The 14902-nt window shown below is 42.7% G+C and overlaps 1 protein-coding gene across 8 annotated transcripts in view; it reads left to right on the top strand.

Annotated features, from left to right (window-relative positions):
• Nuggc (nuclear GTPase, germinal center associated) overlaps positions 1–14902 on the top strand; it is a 61319-nt gene that overhangs the window by 34773 nt on the left and 11644 nt on the right. For all 8 annotated transcript variants that reach the window (XM_074055235.1, XM_074055231.1, XM_074055230.1 and 5 more), the window contains 4 exons: positions 4909–5084; positions 6716–6734; positions 6914–7003; positions 13615–13720. In XM_074055235.1, the coding sequence (XP_073911336.1) occupies positions 4909–5084; positions 6716–6734; positions 6914–7003; positions 13615–13720 (391 nt within the window). The remainder of the gene's footprint in view (positions 1–4908; positions 5085–6715; positions 6735–6913; positions 7004–13614; positions 13721–14902) is intronic.

Genomic DNA, 14902 nt, shown 5'->3' with positions numbered 1-14902 from the left:
AGAATAGCCAATCACTGAAGAACCAAGAGACACAACTGTGTTGGTTGTAAGGGACAGAAATCCACCAAATCAATACCAAATCAAGAGGAGTTTTGTGAAAGGATATCAAAGGCTCTCATATGAGACATAGCCAGACCACTGATTGAATAAGCTGTTCTCATTCTCTGCCCAGTGCTTTGACTCTGCTTTTTTTTTGTCTATCTTGTCACAAAGTCCCATTTCCCTCTTAGCTTTCCCAGCCATTAGGATCCACATTGTCAAAAATGACAGCCTTAACCTTGGCTCTAAATGACCTTGCTGTTCATGGGCCTACTGCTGTCTCACTATAGTCTTTTTGTCTTTTAGCTCAAATTCCTAGGAAGAAAAGTCTGATAGATTTCTGCCAAGCTGATGGAGTGATTCTTTCCAGATCAGGTGTCCATCTCTAATGTGATCAGCTGTAGCAGAGGAGGTGGTCTGGATGAAAGTGAATCCCTTCAGCCAAAGGCTGGACTAGGGCTTCAATTTTGAGCAATGGAATGATCAGCCACCTCCTAGAGGTGAGTTGAACAGGAAGTCCCCTAGAAGTGAGAACCACCAGAGAGTTAAGCACTAACTGCACCTAATGATTAGAGATTGGTATGTTTCCGAAAATACACCACATATATATACTAATATATATATACACATATATCGTACCAAGCTCTGATGATGCAAAGATTATAGCCAATAATCACAGTAGATATTTATTGAGCATTTGCTTTGCCCAGGGAACTGTTCTAAGGTAATTTGTACATTATAGCACTGAGATTTTTTGCCCTGGCAAGACGTGTCAGGAGCCTCTGCTTTTAACTTCTACAACATCCTACATGATAAAGTAACACTCAGTGAAGGGAAAGAGAATCCCATGCAGTCATCCCTTGGTATCCATGAGGGACTGGTCCAGGACCCTTGTGGGTACTAAAATCCTCAGATGCTCAGGTCTCTTATATCAAATGACATAGTATCTGCATATAACTATACATGTCCTCCCGCAGACTTCAGTCATCTCTAGATGACTTACAGCTCCTACTACACTCCAAAAGCTATGTAAATAGTTGTCATACTATTTTACTTAGAAAAATAATAAGAAAATGAAATTTAGTACAAAATAATTTTAAAAGATATTTTCTATGCATGGTTGGTTGAATCAATGGTTGCAGAAGTCACCGTCCAAGTTCGTGTGTGCACATGTATGTGTATGTGTGTATAATGTTTGTAAATGCACAGCAGAAGTAACATCTTGATTCAGGAAAGCTATACCCCAACTACTAACATCAGTTCCTGTGTTTAGTGTCACTCTTTACTCCATATACTTCTGTGTTGCTTGTTTATTTTGCATGAACATATGTTGCTTTTGCAACTGAAATGTTGAAAGCAAAATAAAACAACAATAAATGAAAGCAGAGCCACGGAAGAAAAAAATACAGATGGCTAGATAAGTGGCAGACAGTGACATAGGAGAAATACAAGGTGCTGTAGGCACCCAAAAGCAGAAATGACCTCCAACTAGTCACCTCATTCCTTCAACAAACACCTGTTGAGCACCTGCTCAATTTTATAGTAGGTTCCAGCAGGACAAAGTCCTTGTCCTTGGGTGTCTCCTAGTTCATAGTAATTAACAAGCCATGGAACCTAGGAGAAAAGGGATTGATTTCCATTTGGAGGTGGGTGGGACTTCAGAGAGGACAGGGTGGAGGATGGCCTCCACTAAGCAAATAAGGGGGTTGGGAGTGAAGCCACTGTGCACCACTCCAGGCCAGAGAGCAGCAGAGCCAGGAGCCAGAGGACTGAGAGAGCTGGCAGGTTGTGGGAAGGGTAATGTTCTTGGTATGAGAGGGAGAGTCGTGGGGTTTGTGGAGGAGGGAGTAGATAGAAGACCAGCCTGGAAAAGTTGGGCAGATACTATAATACTACTGCAGCAGAGTTTAGCTTCCTGGGAAAATCTGAAAGATAAGAGGGACCAGGGTATGTGATAGAGAAAGAAAGCGCTTGGTGGGTCAAAGCAGCATTGGATCGCACCGATAGCAACATAGAAGTATGGTACCCAACCTTGACAGGCACAGAGGATGCACAGAGTAGGATGACCAGCAGCGTTCTTTCAGTTCTGCAGATTTGCGCTAGAAACAACTGTGGGTGGGAGGAGCTTTGTGACTAGTTTCCTGTGACTACTTACAGCAGAGGACCACTTATAGATCATCTAGCCTGTGCTCCAGTTTTACAGATGAAGCAATGAAGGCTCAGAGAGACCAAGACCAAGACCACACAGCTAGTGAGTGGCAGAACTTGAAGTGAAGAACAACTTTCCTGGCTTCCCAGCTGGGGCTCTGTCTACCATCCTCTCCCCACAGGATATTCCCCTTTTGTACTTCCTTTAAGACAAGGCAACCCCAGTGTCTTTCCTCTTAATCAGCTGGCTCAGGTCTGTGAGTCTTAGTTACTGCAGGGTCTCAGTTCTGGAAGTGGAACCACCAACCTCTGCTAGATCCAGGCTAACTGAGGGAGTGACAGCCTGGGGAGGAGCCCGGCTGTTCCCTGGATGGCGTGTCCAGATCCACTGGGCAGCTTATCAAAGCCAGCAGATCTGGGCTGGAAATGCTCTCTGAGGAGGTTGGCTGGAGTGAAGGGATGGTTCCCTGTATGTTCTGCTTGGCCTCAACTCCTCTGCATTCCTGTGGTTTCACAGTGGCCTCTCATAAGAAATTCCTGAAGGCTCTCTCCTCCCAGAGAGAACAGAATGCAGTGACACATCTCTGTGGCTGCCAGCTTTGCCTTCCCTAAAAACAACCTAAAATTCAGACAGCCTTGGTCAGCCACTTAGATGTTGTGTGACTTTAGATGTGTCACCTAACCTCTCCAGGGCCTGTCTCATCCTGGGGAGGGAGGACGGAAGGAAGCATGGTGGGGGGCATCCCCCTGACTCAGAGGTCCATTTGGTCTTGCTTGATAGATTTGCTTTTTGCATCTTCCACGACTCTACTTTTATCATGCCTTGCCAGTCAGGAGCTTTGTACAGGGCCTGAAATCTAAGCACTGCAGCCTTCATTATTGCAGTCATTCCTCTGTAAATACACATTTATTAAGCACCTGTAGTTTGCCAGGACCGAGGGGAATACAAGGGTGAAAGAGGCTCTGCTGGGCATCCTTCAATCTTCCACATCTAAAGGGATGCTTGCTGCCCATCATGGCCACTGAAGAGCCACAAGCTTCTCTAAGTTGATTATAATTTGAGAAATGAGAGAGTAGCATGTGTTTTTATTTTCTTATCTAAATGTAAATTTGTTCACTAATAGAGGAAGACCTGTAGTTGTGTGGCTCTGAATGGTCCCTTCACATCTCAGGACATGTTTTCTTCTCCATAAGCCAAGGAGTTTGTCAAACTGGTGAAATAAATTTTTATTCAATGATCTATGGAGCCAAAAGTCTCATGGACAGAGAGCGGAGGGCATTGAGCAGGTGGCAGGTGGTGGTGCCAAATGATCCATTCCCAACTTGAGCAGAGCAGCTTTGGTTTTAAAAATCAAGTTTATACACTGGAATTCTTCCTAATGCATTCATTATGAGCTAGGTACTGATCAAGGGGAAGGACACTGGGCTGCCTTGTCTTGAATAAAGCAGATAGAGGGGATGTCCTGGGTGGGAGGAGAGGATGGTAGACAAAGCCCCAGCTGGGAAGTCAGTAAATGTGCTCGCCACTGCAAATTTTGCCACTCTCTAGCTGTGGTCTTGGACAAAACGGTTTGAAACACACTACTATAGATCAAGGTCTCAAATTCATGACATTTGGGACCAGATAATTCTTTGTTATAGGGGGCTGTCCTAGGCATTATAGGATGTTTAGCCTTTATCCATGGTTAGCCCCAAGTTGTAACAATTAAAAGTATCTCCAGACATTGCCAGATGTCCTCTGGGGCACAAAATCTTCACTAGTTAAAACCACTGTTATAAAGCAAAAATGATTTAATTGTCAAGGCACAAACTTGTCACACCTTTACATGCAAAGCATTGTTGTGAGCGACCACAAATAAACTTGATCCCTAATTTGTAGCAGTGTTTCACTTATGTGAAAACAAGGCAAGCAAAACAATACAATAAGAGAAACATCACAGAACCATGTATGGTTACTTGTCACATGCAAGTTGCATATTAATGAGGCAATATTTATGCTATTCGTAATTTCGTGTTCTTTGGTCTTTGCAACTTGAATCACAGGGTATCTGGCTCCCTGCACCAGATGGTGGCTGTGTGCTAAACATGCAAGGATAGTCAAACATCAGAATGCATCCACAAGACGACAACTTTGGGATAGATGCATGACCCAAGCTAGTTCTGGAAAACAAGTTATTTTTCCTAGAAGACAGCCAAGGCTAAGCAAGCGAGTGATAGAGCTGAGCCTGGAAGACCAATTTCTTGAATTCTGTCAATTAGTCATGCTATGGGCAGCTTTGAAGCTCTGGAGTGGACCAAGGTGCTTGAGGTGTGGTGGAATCCAAGATGTAAGGTGTAGAAAGCCCCTTCTCTCTGGGGGACAAAGAGCTGTACTGCTGAGTAATTCTGTCCGAGAGGCACTATGGTAGAAGTGTAGGCATATCGGATGCCTGGGAGAGGGGGCCAGTCCATATGATGGTCTGTGCTGAGCATTGTCTTAAAGGACAAATGGAGGCTAAGCAGAGGGTATGGCAGTGCAAAGGCCCTGAGAATGAAAAATGCAAGGTACACTTGAATACCTGCAAAAAGCCCTGTCTGGCTGGTGTATGGAGAATGAAATGGGAACCCTGTGTGAGGTGGGACTTGGGGAGAGGCAGAGTGAAAGTGTTCCACCGGGGAGTCACATCATGCAGAATTGAGATGTCATCCACATTCTGACACCCATGTGGGCATGTTCCACAGACCATTGATAAGTGCTCAGTGCTCTGGGTGATCAGCGACATAGAAAGAGTGTCTGGGGGAAGAGCCCACGAAGATCTTCTGAACGAGAGCATCAGAGCCTGCCAGCGCGGCTTCTGCAGGGACATCGCCCTGGTGGTCACCAAGACCGACAGACTCCACCTGCCAGAGTATCTGAGGTATGAGATTGGGCTTGCAAGAATGTGGGTCCCAGCTGCTTCCCCCCAGGTCCTGACTGAAACAATTAATAATTATAATCACTTCAAACTTCAGGAAGTGATTGTCGGGGATGAAAGACAAGTCTGGGTGGCTCTTGGCATGTCACCTGGGAGTCCGAGTCATGTCGCTCCACTTCCAGGGCAACTGCTTAGTGCTGAGCTGGCTGTCCTCTACTGGATCCAGGAATGCCACCACATACATGATATGCAAATAGCACCTCCTGGAATGTGAGTTCTGAGGCCCCCAAGCCCACCACGTATGCAAATGTAGATGCCCCACGACTAGGAGTTACATTCAGTAAAGCTATTTGGCCTGGTGCAACTTTGAAGAAGTTTCAGGTTTGACTACTGATGAAAATTTTAAGTCATGCGGAAAGGTCCTCAAAGCTTTAGAAATCTGGTTCAAAGTAAGAGCACTCTCTTAGAGTAGCAGTCTAACATCTAAGAATGAAAGATGAGCTTCAGAGAGCTTGGTGGGGGTTAGGAGATGTGGGTTTCCGGGTAGACGTCTGTTCCCTAGTAACTAGAAGGCTGTAACTTATCTTCCATGTTGGACAGCTTTGAGAGGGAAAGAAGGCCAGTGGGGACAAACAGGTGTGAACTAGGCTGTGCTGGGCACATGGTCTTGGGATGCAGTCGTAATGTACTTGTTGCTTCTCTGCTCTTGTAAGAACCTTTTCACAGCCAGGTGCCTGTGGCTCATGCCTGTAATCTAAGCTACTTGGGAGGCTGAGATTGGGGACATTGTGGTTCCAAGCCAGCCTGGGCAAAAATGTTTGTGAAACCCCATCTCAGTAGCTGGGTACGGTGGTGTACATCTGTCATCCCACCTACAGAGAGGGAAACTTAAAATAGGAGGATCACTGTCTAGGCCAGCCTAAGCAAGAGTAAGATCCTATCCATAAAATAACCAGAGCAAAAAGCCTGGAGGCATGGTTTAAGTGATGGAATATCTGTCTTTTAAGTGCAAAGCCCTGAGTTCAAACCCCAGTACCACCAAAGGAAAAAAAAAAAAAGCTCTCCACTTTCCCCCTCCACTAGTCCTCCCAAGCTCACTGAAACTGAAGTCTGACTGCCATCTCCGGGAATTTACTTGCTCCGAATTTGGTCTAGGTCCAAATTTCTGCAGCATTCTTGCCTCCTTCAGTTTCTCTGCATTTCCACTTTCACAGAATAATATTCCAAGATCACCTTTTCCAGTGTTAACACTGAAACTAACCATAATTAAATCTTATTTAATATGTGTTTATTTAACACTGTGGTAGACGCTGCTGATTGCTTAGTTTCAGAGCCCACAGCCTAAAAGAGGATTGAAGAGTATATGAGAGGGAGTGACAAAATGCTGTGGGAATCCAGCTGAGGGGACTGCCTTCTGAAGGCCACAGGGAACAAGGTGCAAAACACTGGCTTACCACTGAGAAAGAAGGGCACTTTTTCCAAATGGGCACTGAAGATGGTTAGAAGAGGATCAAAGAGAGGTTGTGCAAAGGCCCAGATACAGTCATTTGTATTGCTTTCAGGGAAAGTTGGAAAACTGCCAGGATCCAAAATAAAAGTTTAGTCATTGTAACATTTTTCTAATTTCCTTTCAGGGAAAGACAAGTGGGAAATGTAAGTATGGAGCAGTTATTTTTAAATAATGCTTTTTATGATCAATGCTACCTAGTCCTAATATATGTGTAATTGATTAGGCCAAATGAGGATAACCAAAATAATGTATGTCTTATCACCTCATCACTACCGATGACCCTAGCTTCTTTGCACACTTTTATTTTTCTCTCCCAATCTAGCAAGCTATTCAAAGTCACCGAGAAGCTGTTTTGGAAAGAAATGAAACAATAAAACTAGAAAGAAGTGGAATTCTCAAGGAAAAACTGAAGGTGAGTTTATAGATTTTCCTAGGTATTTTTTCTGTTTCTCAGCCACCAGAGTTTGAGCAACAGAGGTATATTTAAACTTTGTAGTATCAAGGGCAAAAGGTTTGGAATGAACAATTTGAACTTAAATCAGTCCTACTATTTTTTTTTTTTGTGGTGATGGGGATTGAACCCAGGGCCTTTTACATGCTAGGCAAGCACTGTACCCCTGAGCTATACCAGTGGGTTGTCCTACTGCTTAATACCTCTGTGACCTTAGCCAGGTTACTTCTCTAAGCCTCTAACTTTCTCACCTGTAAAACTGAGATCTAACAATATCTGCCTCAGCAATTGTTGGAGGATTGAACAAAGATGTGCTCTACAAGAAATGTGGCCAGGTAAATAGGGGATGACCACACAGTTTGAGATGTGTTTCTGTGGGGGAAATTATGGTGCATCATGGGAGCATAGGAAAGATGCCTGAATCCTGCTGGAAACAGAAGGAGATATATACTGGGGAAAGGTTTGGGGAAGGCTTTTGGCCTCTTGAGCAGAACTTTAAAGAACAAATAGCCTTAAGTAAGGTGAAGAAGAAGTAGGGGGGGTGGGCACTTGTGCCAGAGACAAGAACTTGATTGAAATAGGCTGCCATATTTGATGAACTTTTATGCAAGAAGTGTTGAAAACTTGCATTTTCCAAGCTTGAGTAATCATCCTGTGGGGATCTTAGTGTTTTCTTAAATTATTTTTACTATTTTGTGACTAAAATAGTATAAACATAAAATTTCTTATTCTAATGGATATGTACAGCTACACAAGTGAAACCAATTTCAAGTTGAAATATAAACAAAATGACATAAGTGATATGTGAGAGTAAGTATAGTGTGATGTTTTGGTTTTGCAAAATTAAATCTTCAGTCCTCAGTTCAATGGCCTATGTCCAACTCTATATTCATCTTTCTGCATTTTGACTTTGATAATTTTGAAACAGAAAATGACTGTTGTACTACGCGGAATTGAAAAAGTCATGTCGAAGCTTACAGTTGGGGAGGATCAGGACTCACACTTAAGCCAAAGTCTTCCATCAAGGAATTGAATGCCAGTTTTCAAGAGACGATAACTCAGTTAAGCTGTTCTTAATCTCTTGAGTTGGTCTTGTTGGCATTAAAGAAATATGCATTTTATGAGCCCTTAATCTCATTATTTCTGGAATTGGAAACACAGGACTTCGATGCACAATTCACAACTATGTTTATTGCTAATAATTGCGGCAAATTGGTTTGCGTGAGCTAGGGCTGTGAGGCAGCGTCAGCTTGCAGGGTCGCTGCTGTTCTTACTGCAAGTTCTTCTGAGGTCTTCAACCCTTCTCCCCACCCCCACCATGGCCAGCTGGTGTCGAAAGTCTCCAGCCACTTCATTTGTTTGCATGATTGTGACAACTTGCCTTGTACTACATACCTTCAGTTGGAGCTAATTTAATTTCAATCATAGAAATATGAGGCAGATGTTGATAAGGGTATATATTGATATTTTTAAAAATTCTGAAAGTGAAAATTGTGAAAGCTAAGGAAAAAGAACCTGTAGAGAAAATGAGACAGAGGACTAAGGGAAGCACCAGGAGGGAGGGAGGGAGTCACAGGAGGTGGGAGAGAAGAGAGTTAGGAAGAGGGAGTGCTCGATAGTTTAAAATTGCAAAGAATTCTTATAAGACCGACTAAAAAATGGTACTGGATATCAGACCAAAGGTCCTCCATGAGCGGCCTTCGGTGTGAGGACCAGATTTGAAGCTGAGTTGCAGTGTGTTGTGCCAGCTCCTTATTCTAGAAGCTGGGTTGCCAAGAGAAGAAGAGAGGGAAGGATGATCTCTGTTTGTCTGTCTGTCTGTCTCTCTCTCACACACAAGCATACACACACACACACAAATTATTCCATGCACATTTCCTCTCCTGCTAGTCAGAGCGGCACTTTTCCCACAGTGCAGTGGAAGGCGTTGAAAGGGTGCTTTTTAAAGTCATTCTGCAATTCTCACCCTCTCTCTAAACCTTTAGAGGCTCACTGCATGTCCTTAGCCCACTTGGGCTGCTTTGACAAAAACACCATACAGCAGGTGACTTAAAACAATGACATTTATTTCTCACAGTTCCAGAAGAAATTGTGAGCTGGGAAACCCAAGATCAAGGAGCCACACATTTGGTGTCTGGAAGTGCTCACCTTCTGGTTCTTAGAGTGATGGTCACCTTCTCACTGTGTCCTTACTTGGTAGAAAGGACGTAGAATCTTTGCGTCTTCTTTGTCAAGGGCACTAATCCCATTCATAAGGGCCCCACCTTCACCCCTAACCACTTTGCAATAGCCCTACCTCCTAAAACCTTCTCCTATGGATTTTAGGGGGATGCAAATGTTCAGTCTATAAACTCCAAAATGATTTGTTACATTTTGTTAAGAAAACTTATTTTCCCACTAGCAATCTCTATGAGGAAATTATTTTAGTATCAAAAAATAAGAGCATGTTTTAAAAGAGGAAAAATGGTAGGATTTAATATTGCCTTTTTTGGCAGACAAACCTAAGGAAACCTTTCTCTATGTCTCGAGGCAGACCTCTGGCATTTTCCTAGTCTGTAGGACAGAACTTCCATTAGTTTTGAAATTGAGCCTTAGAGACATCCAGGTGAGTCATGAAGACATTTCCCAACATTGTGCTGAGAGCAGTGTGGAGGCCAGTACTGTGCCCTTGCTGGCTTGCGGCAGGTCTGACAGTCCTGTGCTCAGCAGACTCCTGGTCACACTCAGGGAAGCTTGTGGGTACAGAGATCTACAGAAGATGAGTGCAACAAATACTGGCCTTGGAACTGTGACTAGGAGAGAGAAGGTGCCCCTTGCCTTTGTGCAGCCATTTCAACTCCCAGTGTCACAGGGGCTCTTCCAGTTAACTACCACATCTGAGCAATTTGTTCATTCCCTGGTTCAGCTCACTTTATTGTGAAAGTAATTGAGGGCTGGGCATAAATGAGGCTTTGCCTAATTGAAATAATTTTTATTTAAACTGTTAAAATAATCAGAGCCTTTAAGCTCAACTTTGACATCTTAGTCACAATTCTAGTAATTTTTGTGCTAAACCTCGTGTACTTTGATTAATGCTCCATTAGCATATAGAATTGACAGGCTCAATTCCTTTATAAAATTACATTTTAAAACCAAATTTATCTATCTATCTATCTAGCTATATTTTGTAGGTAGTACTGGGCCTTGACTTGCTAGGCAGGTGCTCTACCATTTGAACCACACATTGTAGGCCCCCCATCTTTTTTTTTTGTCTTTTAAAATAGAATCTTGCATTTATGCCTGGGCCTGGAGGACTGCAATTCTCTTACGTATACTTCCTTCATAGCTGGGATGACAGGCATGAGCTGCTACACCCAGCTTTTTTTTTAATTGATTGAGAGGGGATCTTGTGACCTTTTTGCCTGGGCTGGCCTTGAACCATGATTTTCCTGCTTTCCACCTCCCAAGTAGCTGGGGTTACAGGCATGGAGCCATCACACCTGGCCTAAATCAAATTATATTTTTGTAAGTATTTTAAACTACAATTATGAACTTTTCCACTTCAAACACCTGTAAAGGTAGATGCAACATACACCGGACTATTGTGTTTGCAAAGCATTTCTAAAACTCAATGTAAAACAACATATACATGTATGGGTTTGATTCACTTCATTGTTGCCTTTATAATTATTTTTACATTTTTTTCTGGCTGCTAGAACTCCCATGCAGCCTGGGAAGCAGATTTTTCATTTCAAAAAAAAAAAAATCTAAGCATCATTTTTAAGATATACCACTTTTTGTAGGTCTCTAAAAAGAAAAAAAAATGCTGTTGATTAAATCATGGCATAATGCTTTCATGTTAGAGTTTTTACTTTATATTATTGGAAGAATTGTATCAGGTTTCTTCAACATGGATTTTGAAAACCATATATTCTGTGCCTTAAAACTAATGAACAAATACCAAAATAAGTTGGTTAAGCTATTTCTGTAGCTATTTTTCCATTCAGAGTCCAACTCATGTAAGCCATACTTTGCCTCAGAGTCTCTGATTCTGTCCTCTAATGTCATCCTCTGTGCACCAAGAGCACCAGGGAGACCACACTTCTTATGAGGCTGCTGCTCTGTGGTCTCTGGGGTTGTCAGCATCCTGCAAGTTTTGATCTTGGAACTTTTTTTGGTGGATATGTGATGGCATCGCTTTTCACCTAGCTCAGCATCATTTAAATGTGGGAAACTCCTTTTCCTAGGTCTTAGAAAACAGTGTTACTTTGCAAGGCATATGGGATTATTGCCCATTCTATTGACCATGGGCATTTTTTCACTAGTATCAAATGTACACCCCACTTTTCTATTTCCATGTAAATAATAATTCTTCTTTTCAATGTTGAATTATTGGATCATCTTCTTGAAGATATTTTCATTAGCAGTTAAATAGAGCAGCATCAACAATTCACATACTCATTTGAAGGGAGGGCAATATGAATGACTGTGACCAAACTTACCATGTGCATAGTGTTAGTTTGCTGGGTACTGTAGCATAGTGCCACAAGCCAGCTGGCTTAGAACCACAGAAGTTTATTCTTTCACAATTCTGGACACTAGAAGTCTAAAACCAAAATGTTAGCAAAGCCATGCCCCCTTTGAATACTAGGAAAGACTCTGTTCCCAGCCTCTTGCCACCTTTTGGTAGTTCTTTGGCTTGTGACAGCATAAATCCATTGTCACATGGAATGCCACACATCATTCTTGTGCATGTGTGTGGATGTGTGTGTGTCTGTCTAAAATTTTTCTCTTTTTCTTTTTGGTGGTAGTAGAGAGGTTTGAACTTAGGGCTTTGCCCTTGCTGGGTGAGCCCTCTACCAGTTGAGCCACACCTCCAGTCCCTTTTGCTATTATTTTGGAGATAGGGTCTCACTTTTTGACCAGGTCAGCCTGGAGTTCGATCCTCCTATTTTAAGCCTCCTACAATAGCAGGGATGACAGATGTGTGCCGCCACAGCCAATTCTTTTCCATTGAGATGTGGTCTCATTAACTTTTTTTGCCTGGGCTGGCCAGGAACCATGATCCTTCTGATCTCAGCCTCCTGCATAACTGGGATGACAGTCATGCACCACCATGCCAGTTATCAGTTAAGACAAGACCTCATGAACTTTTTGCCAGGCTGACCTTGAACCACAATCCTCCTGATCTCAGCCTCACAAGTAGTAGGATTACATAACGACTGTTTATTTGAACAGTAGTTATGTTAGATTAGGGAACACCTACTCCGATATACATCTTAATTAATTTCATCTGCAATCACCCAATTTCCAAATAAGGTCACATTTTCAGGTACTGGAGATTGGGACTTTAACATATGAATGGGGGGGGCACAATTCAATCCAAACATGGGGGGTTCTAGCAGCTGGCCCAGGGGTCTCAGGTCCAGCCTTAACTATGTTGTTTTAACAACTTGCCAGAGGAATGGCTTCTCCAACCCTCATGGATGACAGGGCCTCTAGTCACTCAGCTTTTTTATATCTTTGCATTTCTGTTATCTTCTACCTCTCCCAATTTCCTGTGTACATATACACTCTATGTGGCTTTTCTCTTTTAAGTGAGAAGAATGAAAGATTATTGAACATTATAATGTTTGACACTAGTGTGACTTCTTAGTGATCATGTTTTTCTAATCATAAAAATATTTTTTCTGTTGAGTCAAATGTAGTAGCATATGTCTATTATCCCAGCACCGGGGAGGTAGAGGCAAGAGGATTGAGAGTTTCAAGCCATCCTGGGTTACATCATGAGTCACTGTTTCAAAAAAAATTATTTCTCACATAATTCTTAATTCCTTAACATTTAAAGCCATCATTACTTAAAACATTACTTTGAGTTCAAATGTGTATGATGATTTACTAGCTACCTGGCTGAGAAACTTCCTCTTTTATAGGGCTTTGCCCCATGTTGTGTTATGCAGGAAAATGCTTAAAAACCAGCTCTTTCTTTAAAAAATAATAATGCAAAACTGATTTGTACAGTTTCCCAATTCCTATGGGGCAAACGCTCTCACCAGCCAGTTGTAATCTACCAATGTGATATCACCGAAGCAGAGTTGGGAAGTTGTGTGACAGTTAACTCTAGGAGTTGGTACACAATGGTTCCAACTCACCACAGAGGCAGAGGCCTTTGCCAGCGAAGTACTACTTTTTCTAGTTTTTATTTTTGGGTGCTGGGGATTGAATTTAGGGCCGCATACATGCTAACTACATGCTCTGCCCCTGACCTCCATCCCCTGCTCTGTGTTCTGCGTGCTGCTTTACCAATCAGAATCCCCTTCTGATCATTTATGTATACTTTTGAACTCTTTTCTCTACTTTTCCTTCTAGAATTGGTGTTTTTAGCTCCTCACAGAATAGTGTCTAGGCAGAAGTTTCCTCACAGTCTCTGACCTTGCTAAGAGTGCACAGCAAGGTAATACGACATTTAGAACATGTCTATTCTTCATGATGCTTTTGCAGAACTGAAAGTAAATGAGCTGAAATTTGTCCATGCCTTCTTGAGGTCTATGCAGTATTTCTTTGCCATGACCTGTGTGCCTCCCTCACTGCAGAGAAAACTGCCGGCTGACTCCAAGGTTCTGGAAGCCGCCCATCTGGTATACACAGTCAGCGCCCAAGAGTACTGGCAGCAGGCCTTCCTCACTGAGGAGGAAACTGGTAATTGACATTGCTTACCTCAGTTACCAACATTCTCAAGACCAAGCTTGGCATTCTGAATATCCAGCTCTAGAACTTCCCATGCCACAGAAGCTTTTTTCCAACAACCCTGCATTGTTGTGCAGCCTGAGACCATGACTCCTCTCTCCACCAAATCTTACCAGGGGCTAGAAGAGGTCAAGGGGCCTGATCATCATGTCTTTAGTATGTAGCTTAAGACCCAGGTGCCATTTATGAGTGTGTATTGTGTGCTTTGTTAGGCAAAAAAAGGGAGAAAGCCTGGTCCATTTCTTTACAGAACTTAGTCTATATAAGGAGCTAATAGGAAGCCATGTACAAAACTTGAAAGAAAAGCCAGACTTAGTTAAATGGTGCTGGCTGTGAGTACAGAAGGAGGCAAGGCTATATTGAGATCCTTGTGGGCTCAAGGGTTTCCTGATAACTGACCCAGCATGCATGGTATGAGCCAGACTTTAATCTGGGCCCACAGTGTGCACACATTTTACTAGATGTGTACATATGTGAATGGAGACTAAGGAGAAGAAGGTGTGACATGTCCCCAGAATTAGGGGAACTGCTTGGCCAAGGGTATAAAAGACAGATTTCACATGGTATGTGTCAGGAATAACATAGAAAAATCACTATGTGCAGGAATGGTGGGGAAGACTAGAGTGGTATCTGGCCCCTCCCCTGACAAAGGGTTAGGATAAAGACAGCTCTGATTTGGAATCCCACACATAAGAGATGCTTGTTCCTCTCCACAGCAAGTGAGGGCCATTCTGATGTTAAGGGTTACATGACACAGATAGAAACATCTAGGGGACAAAAGAGCTGGGCCTCCACAAATGAGTGGACTCTGCAGTGAGTCCCAACTCAAAGGAAAGTGCCCATTTTTTTTAACCAATCTGTACTTTTCTACCTCCTTTCTTTTTTGGGGGGGCAGCATGGGATTTGAACTCAGGGCTTCATGCTTGCTAGCAGGCACACTACTGTTTGAGCCACTCCATCAGCCCCAGTCTGTACTTTTCTATGTATTTTATTTTGTACTACGAAGTAAAATTAATATTTAGTGTTGCTGATCTATCATTCATTGTTGTTGGTCAGAGACACAACAAGACAAATGTCTTTCAGAAAGTTGGCCAGCCCACACAGGACCTCAGCTGTAGCTTACCCAGACCGCCA

Source organism: Castor canadensis, chromosome 14, assembly GCF_047511655.1.
Source record: "Castor canadensis chromosome 14, mCasCan1.hap1v2, whole genome shotgun sequence".
NCBI classification, from domain to species: Eukaryota; Metazoa; Chordata; class Mammalia; order Rodentia; family Castoridae; genus Castor; species Castor canadensis.
The sequence above is the reverse complement of the archived record's forward strand: the minus strand, read 5'-3'. Positions and strand labels throughout refer to the sequence as shown.